Source organism: Anolis carolinensis, chromosome 3, assembly GCF_035594765.1.
Source record: "Anolis carolinensis isolate JA03-04 chromosome 3, rAnoCar3.1.pri, whole genome shotgun sequence".
Taxonomy (NCBI): Eukaryota; Metazoa; Chordata; class Lepidosauria; order Squamata; family Dactyloidae; genus Anolis; species Anolis carolinensis.
The window spans coordinates 79,861,538-79,880,411 of NC_085843.1; the positions used below are offsets into that span (position 1 = coordinate 79,861,538).

Consider the following 18,874-nt stretch of genomic DNA (forward strand, 5'->3'; position numbering starts at 1 on the left):
TTCAGGTAAAGGAAATGTCCCAAAGTCTAGTAAGAAATGTTATCTCCTTCTCACAAGTGTTGTACCATGAATTATCATCCATTCTTCTGAAATCATTTTAAATTTCAATTGAAACAGCTCCCTTCTCTCAGAAAGCCCCTGATTTTTTTTTACGTCTCCAATGGTTAAAAAATTGTTTCCAATTAAGTGAGACAAAGTTAATATTTTACAAAGTTGGCATGATTCAATGCGAACTAAATACAGCTTAAGTGAAAACAAGGCAAGGCAAGGCAGACACGCAGATAAAGGCAGAAGACCGTTTTATTTCGCATAGACAAAATGCAAAGAGTGTCTCATTAAATTAATATAAAAAAGAAAAGAAATGCAAAAATCAAATTGATTCCCCCCTCCCTTCCCCACTTCACTGACTCACAGCACTCATCCTAATTAACAATGAATGAGGAAAGAAAGAAAAGAAGGAAGGTAAAATAAAACTGATTAGGGAAGGACCCATTTTCTAGTTTTAAAAAAGTGTGCAAAACATGACAAAAAACCTTTTTTTCCTTCTCAAATAAATATCCCTGCTAAATCCACAAATAGGGTGATTTTTTTTCAAAATTGTTTTCCTCCTTCTTACTTGTGTGTGATGGAACTCCTAGTTTAAAATATTTTATTTAGTCCCCATGCACTTTGTAGAAAATCAGTAAAAACACAAAAGCTTGTGAATATCAGAAAAACTGGACTCCCTTTTCCCAAAAAATTTGGGAGGCCCAGTTAGATGAAGCTCACACTCAGACAGAAAAAAAGCCAGAGAGTCTTTGCACTGTCTGTAGGTTGCATTTTGTCCCAAATATTTTGGCAATCTTCTTCTTTAATTATAAATATTGGAATTCAATAAAAAAGGTAGCTTTGATTGGATTTTTAAATAATTGTTAAGTATTTACAGCAGCTGTCCAGCTATGCTCTTTTGTTATACCAAGGTGTAGGATTTTGCGTATGGATTGTTTCCTTTCAAGTGGCTCCGAGAGTCCAGAAGAGATTCTTGGGAGCTGCTCATTTTAGCTGCCTGTCCTAACTCAGCTCCTTCCCGCTGAGGTAATGTTGCTACTGCACCAGCTTGCCATGACTGTCCTTCTCTTGTGGAGGAAGCTTCCATAGGTATGGGCTCCAAAACTGTCGGGCGCTTCAAGGTCCGGCTTTTCTGAGGTTCCAGACAAGTCTGTCCTAAACCCACGTCTCTGCTTGTGCCTTGAGCACCTCGATTTAACAAAAAGTCCATTCTAAGATACGGTGGCAAATGCATGATGTCACCTGTTCAGGGAAGGGGGAAAGCAAAAAGAAATGAAAAGTTGTTAGTTATGCTCTTCTGATAAGAAAAAGGGAGAGGAAGAAAGAGGGAAGGATTGTATCCACAAACAGTGTCCATCTGATCATATGAAAACACATCTTACCTAATACAGTTGGCCCTCCACATTTGGGGTTTTCACATTTGAGGATTAGATACTCAAAGATTTGATTTAAACTGTTCTGTCTTGGAATGTCTAGGTCCTTCAGTGTGACTCTATGGTTAATCTTCTCCAATCATGCTGGAGGATCTAGAGGTTTCCAGAGAGAACATTTCTCTAATAATTCAGTTTTGCCTGAGCCTATTGGGAAGGGCAATTCTGCCCCTTCCTCTCCTCTTCCCCCTGTTAACTAAGTGTAAACTACTTTTGCATTTTGAACTCAGTTTACAACATCTAAAGTAACCTAAGAATAAAGGATGAAAATAGAAAGAGGAGGAGAAACGTAGGGCCCTTCCACACAGCCATATAACCCAGAAAATCAAGGCAGATAATCCAAAATATCTGCTTTGAACTGGGCCCCCTTCCACACAGCTGAATAAAATCTCACATTATCTGCTTTGAACTGGAATATATGGCAGTATGGACTCAGATAACCAATTTCAAGGTGGATATTGTGGGATTTTTTGCCTTGATATTCTGGGATATAGGCTGTGTGGAAAGGCCCTGGGTTATCTGAGTTCACAGTCATATAATCCAGTTAAAAGCAGATAATGTGGGATGTTATAGAGCTGTGTGGAAGGGGCCTGAGACATATGTAAAGCAGTTCAAAATGTGGAACAACAGAGAATTCATCAGGTATGTCCTTGACATATTGGAACACTTAAAACACATCTGGCAACCACCTCTTCTTAAGGAGGCAAAAATGTCTTAGGCTTTTCCATTGCACCCAGTGCTTACTTGAGTGTGTTTCCCAACCCAATTCTGTGGTGTAGCAAACAAAGAATTTGGTCCTCTTTTGTGGGAATTTTACCTGCCAACCTTTGCACAGGGTGACAAAGACAAGGACAAACAGGCTAAGATGTAACTTTTATCCTAGAGCTGTGCTATGTTAAACTCCAAGTGTTCACGTTGGTGGCTGTGTGGTGGTGGTTGAGGTGTGGAGGGATAGGTGTGTTGTTTTGTGGTATGTGCTGGGGAAGGCATTTACTTTCGTTATGCAATAGCACAATGACAATAAAGCTATTCTATTCTATTCTATTCTACACTGTAAAACCAAAAGATATGGAAGAGAAGGCTATCGGTCCAGATCCCCATGGTATGTTTTCCATTACCACCTTGAAAATTCTGCCTTGCTTATTTGTCCTACTGTTCAGAGCTCAAAAAAATCAGTTCTTTTCATTACATTTCCCACAAATCCCCAACCAGTGTGGACTAAGAGATCTTAGGCTCTGTAGTTACCAGTAAAATTTCCAGCAAAATTTCCAAAATCTGCTCCCAAAAATGTTAAGAGGATTAAAATTATGCCTATTTCATTTTTGTGCCAACAAGCAAAAACAAACAAACAAACAAACAAAAGTCTGCATGATGAACATCCCATGAGATCTTCAATACACTTCACAGACTTGTGATTTGATTAAAAGTTGCAAAAATTAGAGGGAATGGAACAGGCCAGGGATTTGGCTTGTGGGTCACAAACAATATATGGCTAATGGACTGGTCAACATGACTATAGGGCTGAATACAGATGGTATTCAGGTATTTCATAACATAAGAAAGTCTTTCACTTACAAAGAGAGCCATTAATAAAACTTGTTTTAAAATAGATTATTCCCTTGTTTTAAAGCAGTTAATTCATCAATGGTTTTAAAATTACTTAATACACCTGGATTTGGATTGTAGCTGCCAAAATTGCACCCATATAAACCTGCAGTACACAAAAAAGTTTTTACGAACAAGTTTCCAATAATGGTTCAGTTCCATTAGTCATTTTAAAAAAAAATACAGACATAGAGACTGCAGTGTACCATAAATAGAAGTCTTTAGATAGCAGGTTAGCTAAACACTTCACGCAAAGTTTCCCTTTACTGTCCAAACTAAGAAAACAAAAAGCTTGCCCAGTAGTTTGAAGATAAAGCAGATTCCTCAACTTGGCTTTTAAAATAATAGCTGTGCTATTGTTACTTAAAAGACAAAGAGTTCTTATTCTATTTCTGATTTAAACTCATAGAGAGAGAAACCATTCAGAGGCTTGGAGAGAATCTCTGTTTATTCCTGCAGGCTTTGTTTGGCACCATATGCTTTATTGTAGCAAAGTTTCCAACACAGATGCATGGTGCACTATTTTTAGCATGGTGTTTGCTTCTTGTCTAGGGAATAGACTAGCACACTGTAGCATTTACATAAGGCTACCAATTGGAAATAGAACGGTAAGTGCCAGAGGGCTTTACAATTGCCAATTCATATTTCACAAATTCTTTTCACCCTGAACATTTGGATGCATAAAACTCAGTTCAACTGAAATGAAAACAGAGGCACTGTGAGGACAAAAGGAGACCAGGATGCTAAGGAAGAAAAGCCAGAGGTGAGACCAACATTTTGAGGGCAGAAAAAAAAATCCACGAAGGGTCTCTATTTTCCTTTCAGAAAAACAGGGAAGAGCAAGAGTAGAATATCTGTAAAAAGTAGAATACAGTAGAGTCTCACTTATCCAACACTCGCTTATCCAACGTTCTGGATTATCCAACGCATTTTTGTAGTCAATGTTTTCAATACATCGTGATATTTTGGTGCTAAATTCGTAAATATAGTAATTACTACATAGCATAACTGCGTATTGAACTACTTTTTCTGCCAAATTTGTTGTATAACCTGATGTTTTGGTGCTTAATTTGTAAAATCATAACCTAATTTGATGTTTAATAGGCTTTTGCTTAATGCCTCCTTATTATCCAACATATTCGCTTATCCAACATTTTGCCGGCCTGTTTATGTTGGATGAGTGAGACTCTACTGTATTTTTAAAATGTGGGACATAATGTAGATTTAATATTATTTATTTATTTATTTAATTTATATACCGCTCTTCTCAGAGTGACTCAGAGTGGTCTTACATAATGGCAGAATGTCACATATAATACAACATGTAGAAAAACCAAACATAAAACACAAATGAAAGCTGGTATCCAAATCAAATTAAAACAATTAAAACCATGTGACCATTACAAAAGGGGAAATTTCAAGCCAAAGGCAGAGCCAGTCTGTGTTCGAATTAATATTAATCCATCAGGTCATATCAGATCATATCTTAGGGTGGGCCAAATGCTTGATCCCACAGCCAGGTCTTCAGCTGCTTCAGATATTCAGTGCTATCTTTGAGATAGGGGTTTTTCATAACACCTTTCCCATAAATTATAGTTTCGAGGTGCCTTAAGCCACAAGAGAGATAAATATGAGATCACCACGTGATTTACTCTTATACTGCTTTAATACAGCACCATTTCCAACAACTCATTTAATGTAACTATCAGCCAGAAGATGACATATGAACTAGGCGAGATGTCATGCTATACTTTTTGTCTTGTATATAAATTTCTTTCACTTTTAGCCATTCCACATCTCAGTCATACAACTTCTCATCATTTGTCAAGAATGAGTCTTGAGATCTATTGTATCCATGTAAAGCTCATGCCTTTTTTCTTTCTTTTTAAAATAAAACCTTATAATCGTATGCTTCTCATCTGGATTTAGACTGCCATCCACAAATAGGGGAATATTACATTTTCCTTGGACTCCTGTTTTCCTAAACAAAGAAATTTGATGTTTTTGTTATTTATATGGCAAAAGTTTCTATTGAAGGGCTCCTTCGGCATGGATGCAGGTGATTAGCTACAAAGCCCTAAACGGTTCAGGTCTTGCTTATTTCCGTGATCGCCTCCTCCCCTATGAACCCATGCAGTCCTTTAGATCCTCCGGGGAGGCCCTTCTCTCGCTCCCATCTCTGTCTCAAGCACGGCTGGTGGGGATGAGGGAGAGGGCCTTCTCGATGGTGGCCCCTCGGCTCTGGAATTCCCTCCCCAGGGAGATCAGACTGGCACCTTCGCTGGCCACCTTCCTCAAAACGTGGCTGTTCCGATGCACTTTTGAGTGAATAGTCAAACCAGTTACCCAACTTGTTTACAATCACTGCACTTTATCACTGCTCTTCATACTTGTAGGTTTGTTTAATTGTTTTAATGAGATTTTCCCTCCTTTTCTCTGATTGCTGCCATATGATTCTTGAGCCTGACTGAGAGTCCTGTATAAGCTCACTCCTGCACATACTGTACTTATGCCCAGGTTTTAAATATCTGATATGTTTTTATGCTGTTTTATGTTTTAATCTTGTTTTATATTATATTGTTATATTGTTTTTAATTCATGGATTTTGTTTTAACTTATGTTGATACTGGGCTCGTGTCCATGTGAGCCGCCCCGAGTCCCTTCGGGGAGATAGAGGCGGGATACAAAAATAAAGTTGTTATTATGATTATGATTATGATGATTATGATTATGATTATTATGATTATTATGATTATTATTATATGGGCTCTCTTTTCAGGGCAAGAACATAGCCTTGAAATGTGTTAGTGCTTTACACACATATGCACACACATACATACACAAAAACATAGTGGTATATGTATTGGACTGGAAATCTGGGAATCCAGGGTTCAAATTCTCACTCAACCACAGAAACTTACTAGGTGACTTTGAGCAAAGAATACTTTCTCGACCTAGGAGGAATCCAATAGTAATCATGTTCTGATCTTGAACAGACCTTGCCAGAAAAACCCCAGGATTTATTTACTTATTTATTTACTATATTTATATCCCGCCTTTCTCTACCCCGAAGGGGACTCAAGGCGGCTTACAAACGGCACTTATACAGTGCCTTGAGCATAAAACACAGACATAAAAGAGAATTATAAAAATTAGAACAGACATAAAACATAATTAAAGTACATTCCAATAGGAGACATGTCATCCAAAGGCATGGTCTAAAGGACAGACTTGCCTTAGGCTCTCCATAAGTTGGAAACGACACACACATTCCTCATTTGTTAGGTGCATCTCTCATTTCTCATGTGTTATTTCAATAACACTCTTTGCAGCTGTGTTGATATCACCAAGAGCTACCCCTTGTGACATCATTCCTGTAACATTTCCAAAGTTCATCTCCTGTGACATCACAAGGGCTTGTTTCTAGTTTCCAGGGTCTGGTTCTGAAATCTCAGGAGCTAGCAGTCCTGACCTGATAGCCTTATTCTATTGACAACAGTGGAAGTCCTACTCCTCTTTTGGCTCCTGAACAGCAGGGAGGACTTCAGGAAAACAAGGAACTGGGAAGTGAGGTTTAAACCTCTCCTATTAGTGTATGATGGCTCTTATCCCCACTGATAAATACTTAAAAGGCAATTGAATGTTTGCCTTACATGTTCAAAACTGCCCTGAGTCCCTTTGGGGAGATAGGGCAGTATATATATAAAGTTTTTGTTGTTGTTGTGTTGTTGTTATTTGTTTAGCTTATTGTACTGTTCATTTCTGCAATGATTACAATGGAAAGCGTCCAGAGGAGGGCGACTAAAATGATTAAGGGTCTGGAGAACAAGCCCTATGAGGAGCGGCTTAAAGAGCTGGGCATGTTTAGCCTGCAGAAGAGAAGGCTGAGAGGAGACATGATAGCCATGTACAAATATGTGAAGGGAAGTCATAGGGAAGAGGGAGCAAGCTTGTTTTCTGCTGCCCTGCAGACTAGGACACGGAACAATGGCTTCAAACTACAGGAAAGGAGATTCCACCTGAACATCAGGAAGAACTTCCTCACTGTGAGAGCTGTTCGACAGTGGAACTCTCTCCCCCGGGCTGTGGTGGAGGCTCCTTCCTTGGAGGCTTTTAAGCAGAGGCTGGATGGCCATTTGTCGGGGGTGCTTTGAATGCGATTTCCTGCTTCTTAGCAGGGGGTTGGACTAGATGGCCCATGTGGTCTCTTCCAACTCTACTATTCTATGATTCTATGATTCTATGATTCTATGAAATCTAGCCTGTCTTCTCATATCTACTATTCTGGCCACTTCCATCCAGGTATACCATCCAGGTATATTTTGAGCACTACTCTTGTGACTACTAATCTAAAGTACAATGTCTGCCATATTTCAGACAGGCTGGAAAAAGGGCTTCTATTTCATAATCGTTATATATAAAAATCAAAGCATGTCTTTTCCACAAAGGCTGTTGCTAGGTGAAGTGGCTTTTGTGATGTCATTGGATTTGCTGTTGCTAGGTGAAGTATCACTGGAAAAGAAAGATGACATGTGTATGAGGGGAAGGGAGGGAGAAAGGAAAGACATTGTGAGGTAGGCCCTCTCAGACCTGGAGAAGGGAGAAAGAAGAGGGAAAGGAAGGAAAGAAAGGAATGGAGAAGGAAGGGAGGCAAAGAGGGAGGGAAATGAAAGGGGAAAGATATAAGGGGAGGAAAGAGAAAAAAGTAATGAAAGCAAAGTGGCAGCAGCCCCTCTGATACCCAGGCAACATTACGTATATACACCAGTTGTGTTATAAAACAATGTTTACATCCTTGAGGCTTCCTGCTACTATGTGTTGCATACGAGACAGTTTTCAAGTGTGAAGGAGCAAAGCATGCTAAAAGCAGGTAATCCTTATGTGTAGAAGTATACAGGTAGATGCTGCAATTCTTTCTGTCTTGGTATTTATGGATGATGCATCAGGGCTGAGTCAAAAGACTATTTATAGATGACACATCCATATATCTCCCCCTCCCATCTTGGTGGATGTCGATGTGAGAATTAGAGCCATCTAGTGGAATGAAGCAGAGTTTTAAACATGGTGGCAGGGGTGACTCTATGTCTGTCCCATATCCATGATAGTCTGGCTGGCATTTTGAGACCACAGTTTAACATTCTGTTCAAGAGGGTCCTCCTTTTTTTTTTTTAAGATGGTGATTGTAGACATAACTGTGGGAGAAATATGGCAAATCTTCAACCCTAACAATTGAAAAGATAACCAGTTACTCTATAAGTAAGATTTGTCCAATCTTCCTATAGGACAATGCAGCCAAGTGATAACATTTCCAGGCAAAGCTTTAAGTAATAAGATGCTTCACTGGCTTCAATGCTCTAATTACGTCTTTTCAATGCTGTGTGTGCTTTGTTAGCAATGAAAAGAGACCTTTCAACTCAAGAGCACTGAAAATGAGTGGGCTTAATATTTCATGAACTGAGGCTTAATTACTACAAAAGCTATACAGTAATGATACTTTTCTAATATAGTTTAAAACAACAGAGGTTTCTGTTTGGCTAAGAAAAACAAGGGCAGCATTAATCAGTCACTTAGAACTAAATTTTGTGTTATGCTTGAGGCTTTATCCTCACCCTTAGTTTAATGATTGTTTCCACTGGGGAAAAAAGCTGAATGCAGTCAATGGATTACTTTCTGGCCTCCAGATTTTATCCTGCTTTAGCCCAAAAACAAACAAGCAAAATGGGAAAGTTATGGAAGGAGAAAGAATTAATACATGGTTTATTCTTAATAGCATTATTTTGAGATGCACATTTCTTCTCAATGGGATGCTATTGATAAACTTCTCCTAGTTTAGATGTTGTGCCTACACTGAAACCTAGGCATGGGTGAATTAATCAGAATTGTCGTTAGTCGTAATAAATTCGTTAATTGTAATAAATCCGAACGGGGTTCCAAGGTGGTTTGGCGCTTCAAATTTAACCTTCCAATTCGAAGCGTTGGTGCCCATGCCTCAGAATACCTTTGGATAACCTTAGGATATAATCTGTTCCCCACTGCCTCAATCCACGGGGGAAAGGGAGTTGCTGCTCTACCAAGTCACCCTCCAGAGCTGGCACTCTCCTCGGAGTACTAATGTGCCCATCTCTCTGCTATGACCACGTACCTTCCTTGTTGGTTTCTATGGGGCTCTTAAACCCATTGCTATCCAGGAGAGAAAACCCCCTTCCCTTCCTGGTTGGTTTCTATGGGGCTCTTAAACCCACTGCTATCCAGAAGAGAAACCCCCCTTCCCTTCCTGGTTAATTTCCATGCCTCATAAGAAGCCCACTCCTGAACGTTTTCCCTCCTGGTTAGAAAAGGGCTAAGCCTCATAGGAAGAAACCCACTCCTGAATGTTTTCCCTCCTGTTTTGAGACATAATGGTGTAGTGTAGTGGTTTGTGAGTTGGATTACGATTGTGGCTTCATTCCCCACTCAGCCAAGGAAACCCACTGGGTGATCTTGGGCAAGTCACACACTCTCAGCCCCAGAAACCCCCAATGAAATAGGAAATAACTCTTTCAAACCAGGAACAGATGTCCTTATTCAGAGGCTGATGGCCATTTGTCAGGAGTGATTTGATGGTGTGCTATGATTTCTGTTCCTTGTTGATAAATGTCATTTCCTAATTGGTTCTGTCATAAAACATGGCAAAACTTTATTACACCACCAAAACTTTGACTTTGCGCAAGGGACGCTATCCTATAAAAAATAGCACATTATGGTTTGTTGAGTCTCTGTCCACCAATTTAATAAAGTTTCAGCCACAAAAACAAAGTTTCTGAAATAGAACAATGACTTTCAAAGTAAAGAAAGCCCAATGAAACAGGAAATAACACTTCCAAACCAAGAACAGATTTTTGTTATTATTAAAAAATGTTTTTTTATAAAAACTTTGAAAATTCACCAAAAATATGAGGATACATCAAACGTTCTTAGATTTGGTGGGCTAACAGTGGTAAATATGTTCTACTGCTGTAGAAAATTTCATTAGGATGGCTCAAAAAATGAGGGAGAGAGAAGCCCCTCAAGTTTCCCCATTGACAATGTTTTCCTTCATGCGCATGCACATCTGCCATTAACAAGGTATATACGAAGATTCTGAATTTTTGGAAAGTTTTGAATTTTTGGCTTCAAAATTTGGAAAAAAATAACTTTAGAAACAAAGCACTAGCGCCCCCTACTTTCGAAGTTAGTATTGAACCATTTTTTTCATGAGAAAATATGTTTTTGCACAATGAGCAATTGGCGAACAACTCTTTGTGCAATTTTTCTTTGCAGAAAAAGTCCCAAGATACAAAGAAAAATCCACAAAATGTGGAAAAGCTCTTATGATATTGCCCAGAGAAGAGAAAACCTTTGAAATCATTTGTTCTTGCATTCAATTACAAAATCAACAACAATTTACACCCCAGATAATAGTACAATCAGTTTTTTTTCATAGCTAACTGATACTAAGGAGGGTGTATATGAGCTAAGTTCCAGTACAGAGGATACCTAGTTTGAGGCCCTCATCACATTAAATTGTGGAAAAGTGGGCTAAGTGGGGAAAAGCAGAGGGAACAATTTTTCTTCATTCCCTATCAACAGGTTCCATGCCTCTCCGTGTTCAGGGATGGTAGCCACCCAACATCCTTTCCCTGCTTATACCTGGTGGCACAATGGGTTAAAGCCTTGTGCCAGCAGGTTTGCTAACTTGAAGGTTGGGTTACTGACCTGAAGGTTGCCAGTTCGAATCCAATCCAGGGAGAATGCACATGAGCTCCCTCTGTCAGCTCCAGCTCCACACGAGGACATGAGAGAAGCCTCCTGCAAGGATGGTAAAACATCTGTGCTCCCCTGGGCAATTTCCTTGCAGATGGCCAATTATATCACACCAGAAGCGACTTGCAGTTTCTCAAGTTGCTCCTGACATGAAAAAAAAACCCAGCTTCTATCCAGCTTCTCCCGTTGGGAGTTGGCTAGCACCCAATTTCTGACAGCGCAGTCTTCCCTCCGTTTCTCTGCGCTGCTTCAATCGAGTCCCATGAGCATTATGTGATGGCTTCTGTGGGGCTCCATTTCAGCAACGCAGAGAAACAGAGACAAGACTGCATCTGATGAGGTCCTGAGTATAGTATATTCACCTGGCTGAAATTTTAACCCAAACTTAGTCCATTAAAATACTAACAATGTTTCTTCTGTACTTGAATGATATGTAGTGGTAAATAAGCTTCCTTTGACATTTTGCATTATTAAAGAATTCCCATTTGGTATATGCAAGCATCAGCAGACTAGTAAAATATACATCCATGTGTGATAACTTTAATATGTTTTCACTCCTTTATCAAATGACTGGAAGATCGGTTTCGGCATGTCCTCTTAAAAATACATGAACCAGCTTGCGTCATGAAACTAGGATGGGAACTGAGCTTGTTGTATATTGTTCCTCTTTTATCATTCTTTCATGATTTATTTAGAACATTTCCAAGATTCAAATATGAAGTTTATATTGATTTTGCACAGGAAAGTTCATTTCACAAGTTTCTGCAACTTTGCTGCTGCATTAATGTTGAAATATAAAATAATCTTTTAAGGCATTGGAATGGACAGAGTTGGATGCACAAATGCTAGTGTGGACATTAAAACTGTTTCCAACCATAGCCACCTCTTAAAGATTTGGCTAGAGATGGTGAAATAACACATTTAACTGGATTTTAAAAGTACTTTTAATGTCCTCTGATACTTTCTTACTGCAAGACAATAAGTGAGCGCCATTTTAAGTAAGAAAATAGGAGAAAACATTTCTAGTGCTAGAATTAGTAGCTTCACTTGAATGTTTTTAGCATGTCTCATCATATCACTGCCAAGCCTCTGCTAGCTGTCCTTTGGGTGGGTGCACGAACAGGCCATGGCCTACTTAGCCTTCAATATTCTCATATGACTTATTTAGACTGCTGCCAACTGCCCAGCCAACCTAGGGTTTGAGTAGGTGGTGTATCATTGGGAAAGGCTACAGAAACCAGGGGGACAGAAAGATTAATCCCCTGCTTTTAAACTTGGCATAGCATCTATTACGTTTTCCAGCTCTCTAGGTCTGACACCTCTCAGTGTGAAGGTACAATCTTGAAAAGAAAGGATTTAGACTAGCATCCAGTTAGTGACATAAGCAGTGGTATTGAAAGTTATGCTATACATGGAACTTTTTGGATCTTGGCAGATAAAGGAATTCATTGTCTCCATGCCCTACAACTCCTTCCATGAGCCATTTTACCTGTTTTCTGGTTGGTGAAAAGGTAAGGAGAAAGATAGCCAGCTGGCTCTATTCCTGCAGCTCCTCTTCAGGAACAAAAAGACACCCTGTGGATTTTCTAATTATTTTCCAGAGGTTTAGGAAAATGGTATCATGTTTCTGCAGATTACTGCCCTCATCTTCTCATATAGCAAACATTTTTTTAAAGTCACAATACTCTTTCCTATTTAAGGGGGGGGGATCCAAATGTCTCAGTATGAAAAACATTCTTTCTTATAAAGAGATGGTATTTATTATTTATTTATTATTTATTTATTACATCATTTCTACCCTGCCCTCCTCACCCATCAGGGGACTCAGGGTGGCTTACAATAGAAACATACACATCAAAAAACAGTTTACATCAGATTTAAAAATCCATCGAGATTAAAAATTACAATAAAATTTAAAGTATACATTAAAAATATACATAATTATACATTTAAATATACATTTAAGGCACTTAAATGTGTATGGTAAATATACATTTAAGGCGCTTAAATGTATATGGTAAAATGTGTGAGCATTCTTTACACTCTGACTCTTGTCATATCCCTGTCATGGTACAGTGACCTGGTTGTTCAAAATACAGAGATCCTTTTGGATGCAACATTTTAGTTCTTTTTTTGGCTATCTGAGTCTTACTGCAAATCTCATTTCAAACCATGACTAAGAACTTTCTCAACAACTGGTGCTGAATACAGTTCTGTTTCTAGGTGCTGGATCACCTTTCAGCCACGTCTCGCACTATTTCAGTTAAAATCTGAGCTGGGAATCATATGGTCCTTTAAATGTTGCTGGACTGAAATCCTCAGCATCCATCGCCCTTAATTATGCTGCTAGAGATGGTGGGAGTTGTAGTTCAACAACTTATTGAGGGCCATCCCTAAGTTAGATGCTAGTTTGTTTCATAAAAACTATTTTCATTAATTCCTGAATTAGACAATGAATCACATAAACAAGCTAAACTTATGACCTGTCACATACAGAAGCAGCCAGAAGCAGCACTTTTCTCAACTGCAATCGGAGGCAATGCCGTCTCAGATCATGTTCAGTCATATTATCTACATGGATGCACAGCCGAAAGCAGTCAGAAGGAACAACTCACATGTAGATAAAAATGTTATGTATCATATTGCTGTTAAACATTATAAGCATCTGCAGGATTGTTGGAACCTCTGTGGGGTTTTTTTTTTTTGCACAATGTCCTGTGCAATGTTAATATCTTTCATCAATGCTAAATAGTTACAGATGCCCATCTACCAAATGGCAGTTGTTAGCTGCCATCAAGTTGACTTTGTCTTGTGGCAACCCTGTGAATAAGAGACCTTCAATCTGCCCTATCATCAACTGCCTTGCTCAAGTCATGTAGCTTCAGGGCCATGGCTTCTTTGATGGGACCTTTCCATTTGGAATGTGGTCTTCCTCTTTTTCTGTTGCCTTCTACCTTACCAACCATTATTATATTTTCTAATGAGTCACATATTCTCACACTATGTCTAAAAGTAGTCAAAAGCATATGGTATCATTCTTTTGAGAATCTGCACTGTTCAGAATCTGTACTATTCTATTTAGATAATTAGTCCACCAGGGTTAAAAGGACAGAAACTCTTCTTTACAATGAAAACTAACTACAAGGACCAAAGGATGAGGATAATGGGAGAGTATATGATTATGAAACACAGGTCTTTCAGAGAGCTGGCAGTTCCCCTGACTACATGCCTCCCACAGGCTTTACTGTTACTTGAGCTCAAACCCAACCTGACAATCCTTTGTGGGGTTCCTGACAACCCTGTTTCATCTTAACCCTTCTATCCAATTTGCACAGTAGCTGCATTTGGCAGGTTCTGGAGGAAGGAATGAATAAAATGCCATATAGCTTCTGGCCATCAGCAGCTCCACAGATGGAAACGGAGGTTGGCTTTTTGCCTTTCATCCCACAGATCCAACTTGTAGGACAAAATTCCAATTTGCTTGTTTTGTGGAATAGCCCCAAGGAATTTTGGTTTACATTTCTCAAGGTTTTGTGCTTGTTAGCTTGCGTATTATATTACCTAGATTTGTCATGCAGGCTAGTACCTATCCTACTTTCTGTCATTAAGGAGTTTATGTTGCATTCGAACTAAACTCCTAACAAAGACTAGCAGAATATGAAAAGTAGTGAACACTGAATGGGAAAGACCTGTAACTGACCCAAGGGCTGTAAAAAGAGGAAGCATCAGCTACCATTTCCATGGAAACAATTGGTTCTGGTTACATGTCATCTTACAGGTTTCTAAAGTATGTCTCAAATCATTAAAAAAACATACAATAAGTGTGAACAAAGGGATGCGGCAGGGACAGGTTAGACCAGGTACTTATTCAAACTCTGGCAAAGGTTAAAATATATGTGGATTTTCATCTCAATTGCAATTATGGTGCTAAAACTACTTTTGTCCAATATCTTTGTCATATTTGAACAATTTGAGGGCATTATTGCTGAATGTCTAAATGCAGTATAGATTTTAGGTATAGGAACTCATTTTACTTTGTCACTAATTTAACATTGGCGCTGAAGAAGAAGAAATATGCAGCATGTTTTGTACCATACAGAAAACCAAAGAAATAAAACTAATTAGAATTTCAAAGCTCACACTAAATTGTTAAACACTTGGCTTTGAAAAGAATCCTATAAAGTAAAATCCTATTAAGTACATTTGCACATTATTTTTGTAAACCTGATGGAAAGGTAAGAAAATGCTACATAAATTACACTTGGAATAATTTTAAAATTATATTAAATATAGCATAAAGAGGAAAAAGAAATGCCTTTGAAAGAAAACAGATATTTCTGTCTAAACAAACATTAGCGTTTGTAAAATAACAGCAAAGTATTTCTTTTTTGCCAGAGTAATAGTTAACATATATATGTGTTCTTCCATTACATTAACTCACTCATAAATAACAGCTATAAAGTTATTTATAATTGCTGAATTGAATCATTGGGTACCTTATGGCACTGATTTAGTATGAGGTTTATATTCAAGCTATGCTGAATATTAGATAATGCATCAACACTCTTGCACAGCACCTATAAAATGGAAAAAAATTATGTTGATACCTTTATTAGCAGCAAAACTTTAGATCTGAGATTTAATGGTGTTAATGAAGCGCCAAGTCGTAAAACGGCATCTCCATTTAAACAGATCTGAGACAACAATTAATAATATAAAATAGGGCAACTTAGGAAGATGAAGAATATACAGACCATAGAATGTGTAGACTCTCATAAGCAAAAGACAGAGAGGCTACACAAGGAGTCATTGGGAACTGTTTGGAATTGTGTTCAATGGTCCCAAAATGTAAATTGCACATCTCACCCAGCAGACAGACAGAAAAGCAAGCAATGCACACAGTGCATCAGTGTGTTACTGTGTCCCCTCTTACTTACTCCTCCTAGCTGTGCAGCATTTGCCACACTATATCTATTCCAATAAGTCAGGAGCAGAAAAACTGCAACCTGTGAGTTCCATGTGACCTCAACATTAGTTTTTTTTTACACTGTGTTGTCTCTGTTCAGTTTCACAAAAAGGACATCTTCACTTACAACAGGGAAAACTGTCCCCACAATTTTTACAAAATGGAAACTGAGTATGAATTTCTGGGTTTAATTTTTTTTTTCATTTTGTATATATATGGGGCCAGTGCACCCACTGTGGATTTTAGGAATGAAGAATTGGCTTCCAGGCAATTTGTTGTGAATCACATCCATGGGGAGAGGCAGGTAAGAAATAAAAATTATGATGATGATAACGATGATTATTATTATCATCAATATATCTGCAATATAACATTAATCTGTTTCTGACAAGTCAGGATTCACAGTGTTAGCCTAGTTTGATCATAGTCATAGCCCTACCAGTGTACAAATATGACAAATTAAGAAGTCTGCTCTTCCCTTAAATTCTCATTTAGCTAAAAGTGGGTCTCTATTTGGAAATAACTGATAAATGTTGTTACTATATGTCTTCAAGTGATTTCTGACTCACAGTGACCTTAAGGTGAACCTATCACAGGGTTTTCTTGGCAAGATTTATTCAGAAAGGGTTTGCCACTGCCTTCCCTCTTATGCTGAGAGTCCTGCTTGCTGAGTGGGTTTTCACACCCAGGCAAGGATTTGAACTCTGTTCTCCAATGCTCAAAAGCACTACCTGACTGATGTTCTTGTCTGAAGGATTCTGAAGTCCAAAGATCACTTTCCCCTGTTAGACAGAATATTTCTGTGTTAAAGTTCTGTGCTATTAATCTATTGATGATTTGTTTTCTGACCAATTAAGATTATGGTATCTCCCACTTTCTGAGATAAGAAGATTTTTAAAATCAGTTACTGTGAGCAGATTAAGCATATTTCTCAGTATAATCGGCTTATATAGCCATAGTCAACCATTCATGTCTAGAAAATATTTTTTAAAAAATCCAAAAATCACACCTTGATGTTGCCATTTTGTATATATTATGCCATTGTACACAAGGGGACTTCAGCACCTACAGATTTTGGTATCTATGGGGCGTCCTGGAATCAAATCTAGTACATGAGTCAATGGCTCACTGTTCAACTGTTCTTTCTCAGCTATCCTGGGCCATCTTGATTCTGTGTTTTGCCTGGCAGGAAGCAGGCTTGAGTTGTAAGCTGGCCCTTCTATCTTCTGACATTGCTTCTTTGTCTTAAAATGCACTGTCATGTTTAACCTGATCCGAGCAATAGCTCCTTGTAACAAATTCATTCCATTTGTAAATCTCCATTTTGAGCTGGGGTCTAAACTGCAGGCCTCAGTGTCATATTATTTGGCCTAATTTCTGGCCTCTTTTCTGTACTGACCATCCTAACCTCTTGTGCCATCTAGGCAGATGAAGAGATGTGGAAATTTGAAAAGTTGCACATTTCTCCAGCAGAGTTGGTCCTAATGAAGGTATTGCCCAACTGAATTTCGGATTTCTCCCCAAAGACCAATAAAGCATCTCTTCTCCCCATACCTAAACTGGGATACCTAGTAATTAAAATACTTAGTTTTGCAGATCCTTTATGTTACAAATATTGGCGATAGCCCAGTCTCAACTAACAATTGATTATTGCAAGAACTTACTAAATTATTATGCAGCGGTTGTAGTACAGTGCTAGAACCATAGGTCTCAATATCAGTAACATGCCGCAAGTTATCAACAATCAAGATTTTACCACAAATGTTATATGGAGAACAACTGCGTGCATTTAAATGTGTCAAGGCTTTAGAAGCCACCCAGACAAAATATTTAAGAAGAATCCTTAGCCTCCCAAGCTGTGTGCCTAATATAATTTTATTTCTAGAGACTAATCAGATCTCTACTGAGTTTCAGATCTGAATGTACAAATTAAATGTGTGGTTAAAACTGATGTTCATGCCAAAAGGTCTGGCCCCATTGACCCTTGGTGATCTATTCCAATCAAGGTGGAAAAAGTTAGTTGATGAGAAAACCCTAAGCCTTGGATTCTCACAAAATACCATCCTAACTATGGGCTACACAAAAGCCAAAGAAAACATATGACAATTTATCTGGGACATTGAATTGCAAAACTACCTAAATGCATCATCTAGTTTTCCAGTCTTCAAAAGACAATGGGAGGGCTCTTCTTTCCACAGAGTACTTAGGTAATCTAATTATTCCAAAACATAGGAAGGCATTCTTTTGGGCTAAATTCAATGTACTCCCTTCTGCTTTACGGGAGGGAAGATATAACCAAGTACTGTATGATGAACGCCTATGTCTCTGTGAGGCTGAGGTAGTGGAAACTGTGGGACACGTTTCCACTACCTTTTTACCAAGACCCTCGAAAACATTTTATAAATCTAATTTTAGAAAGTTTGCCAGGGAGATCTGTAAGGTTTTATGTTGATTACCTTCTGGCTGGCCAGCACCCCAAAATTACTGCTGAAGTCACTAGCTTTTGTGAAGCAGCATTAGCTTGTTGGTGAAAGATGCTGGCACAGTCTTAGGAGGTGGAGCCCCCGGTGGAGTAGTGGGTTAAAGCCTTGTAACTTGAAGGTTGGGTTGCTGACCTGAAGGCTGCCAGGTCTGAATCCCACCCGGGGAGAGCGCAGATGAGCTCCCTCTATCAGCTCCAGCTCCATGCGGGGACATGAGAGAAGCCTCCCACAAGGATGGTAAAAACATCAAAACATCCTGGCGTCCCCTGGGCAACGTCCTTGCAGACGGCCAATTCTCTCACTCCAGAAGCAACTCAGGTTGCTCCTGACAAAAAAAAAGTCTTAGGAGGTTTTAATACTTATTTTAGTTTTTACCTTTGTCATCTAAATATTTACATTTTTAATACTGTTATATCTATCATATGCAAAACTGGCTTTTAACTCTGCTTTTGACAATGTTTCCTAATACTTAAACGCATGTCACATTCTTATGTTGGTGTTTGTTCTTTTTTTTTTGGTGCTGTTTATTGACCATAATAATAAATATATAAAAATGTTCT

General features: G+C 38.6%; 1 protein-coding gene across 6 annotated transcripts in view; it reads right to left on the reverse strand.

Annotated features, from left to right (window-relative positions):
- Positions 1 to 282: 282 nt before the first annotated feature.
- The window catches only part of dscam (DS cell adhesion molecule), a 445,521-nt gene continuing 426,929 nt past the window's right edge, over positions 283 to 18,874 (reverse strand). For 4 of the 6 annotated variants that reach the window (XM_008107492.2, XM_008107491.2, XM_008107494.3 and 1 more), the window contains one exon: positions 283 to 1,290. In XM_008107492.2, the coding sequence (XP_008105699.1) occupies positions 950 to 1,290 (341 nt within the window). In that variant the 3' untranslated portion in view covers positions 283 to 949. Of the gene's footprint in view, positions 1,291 to 10,817; positions 11,010 to 18,874 lie in introns of all 6 variants that reach the window. The other 2 variants (XR_010004224.1, XM_016992455.2) reach the window with 2 other exon arrangements.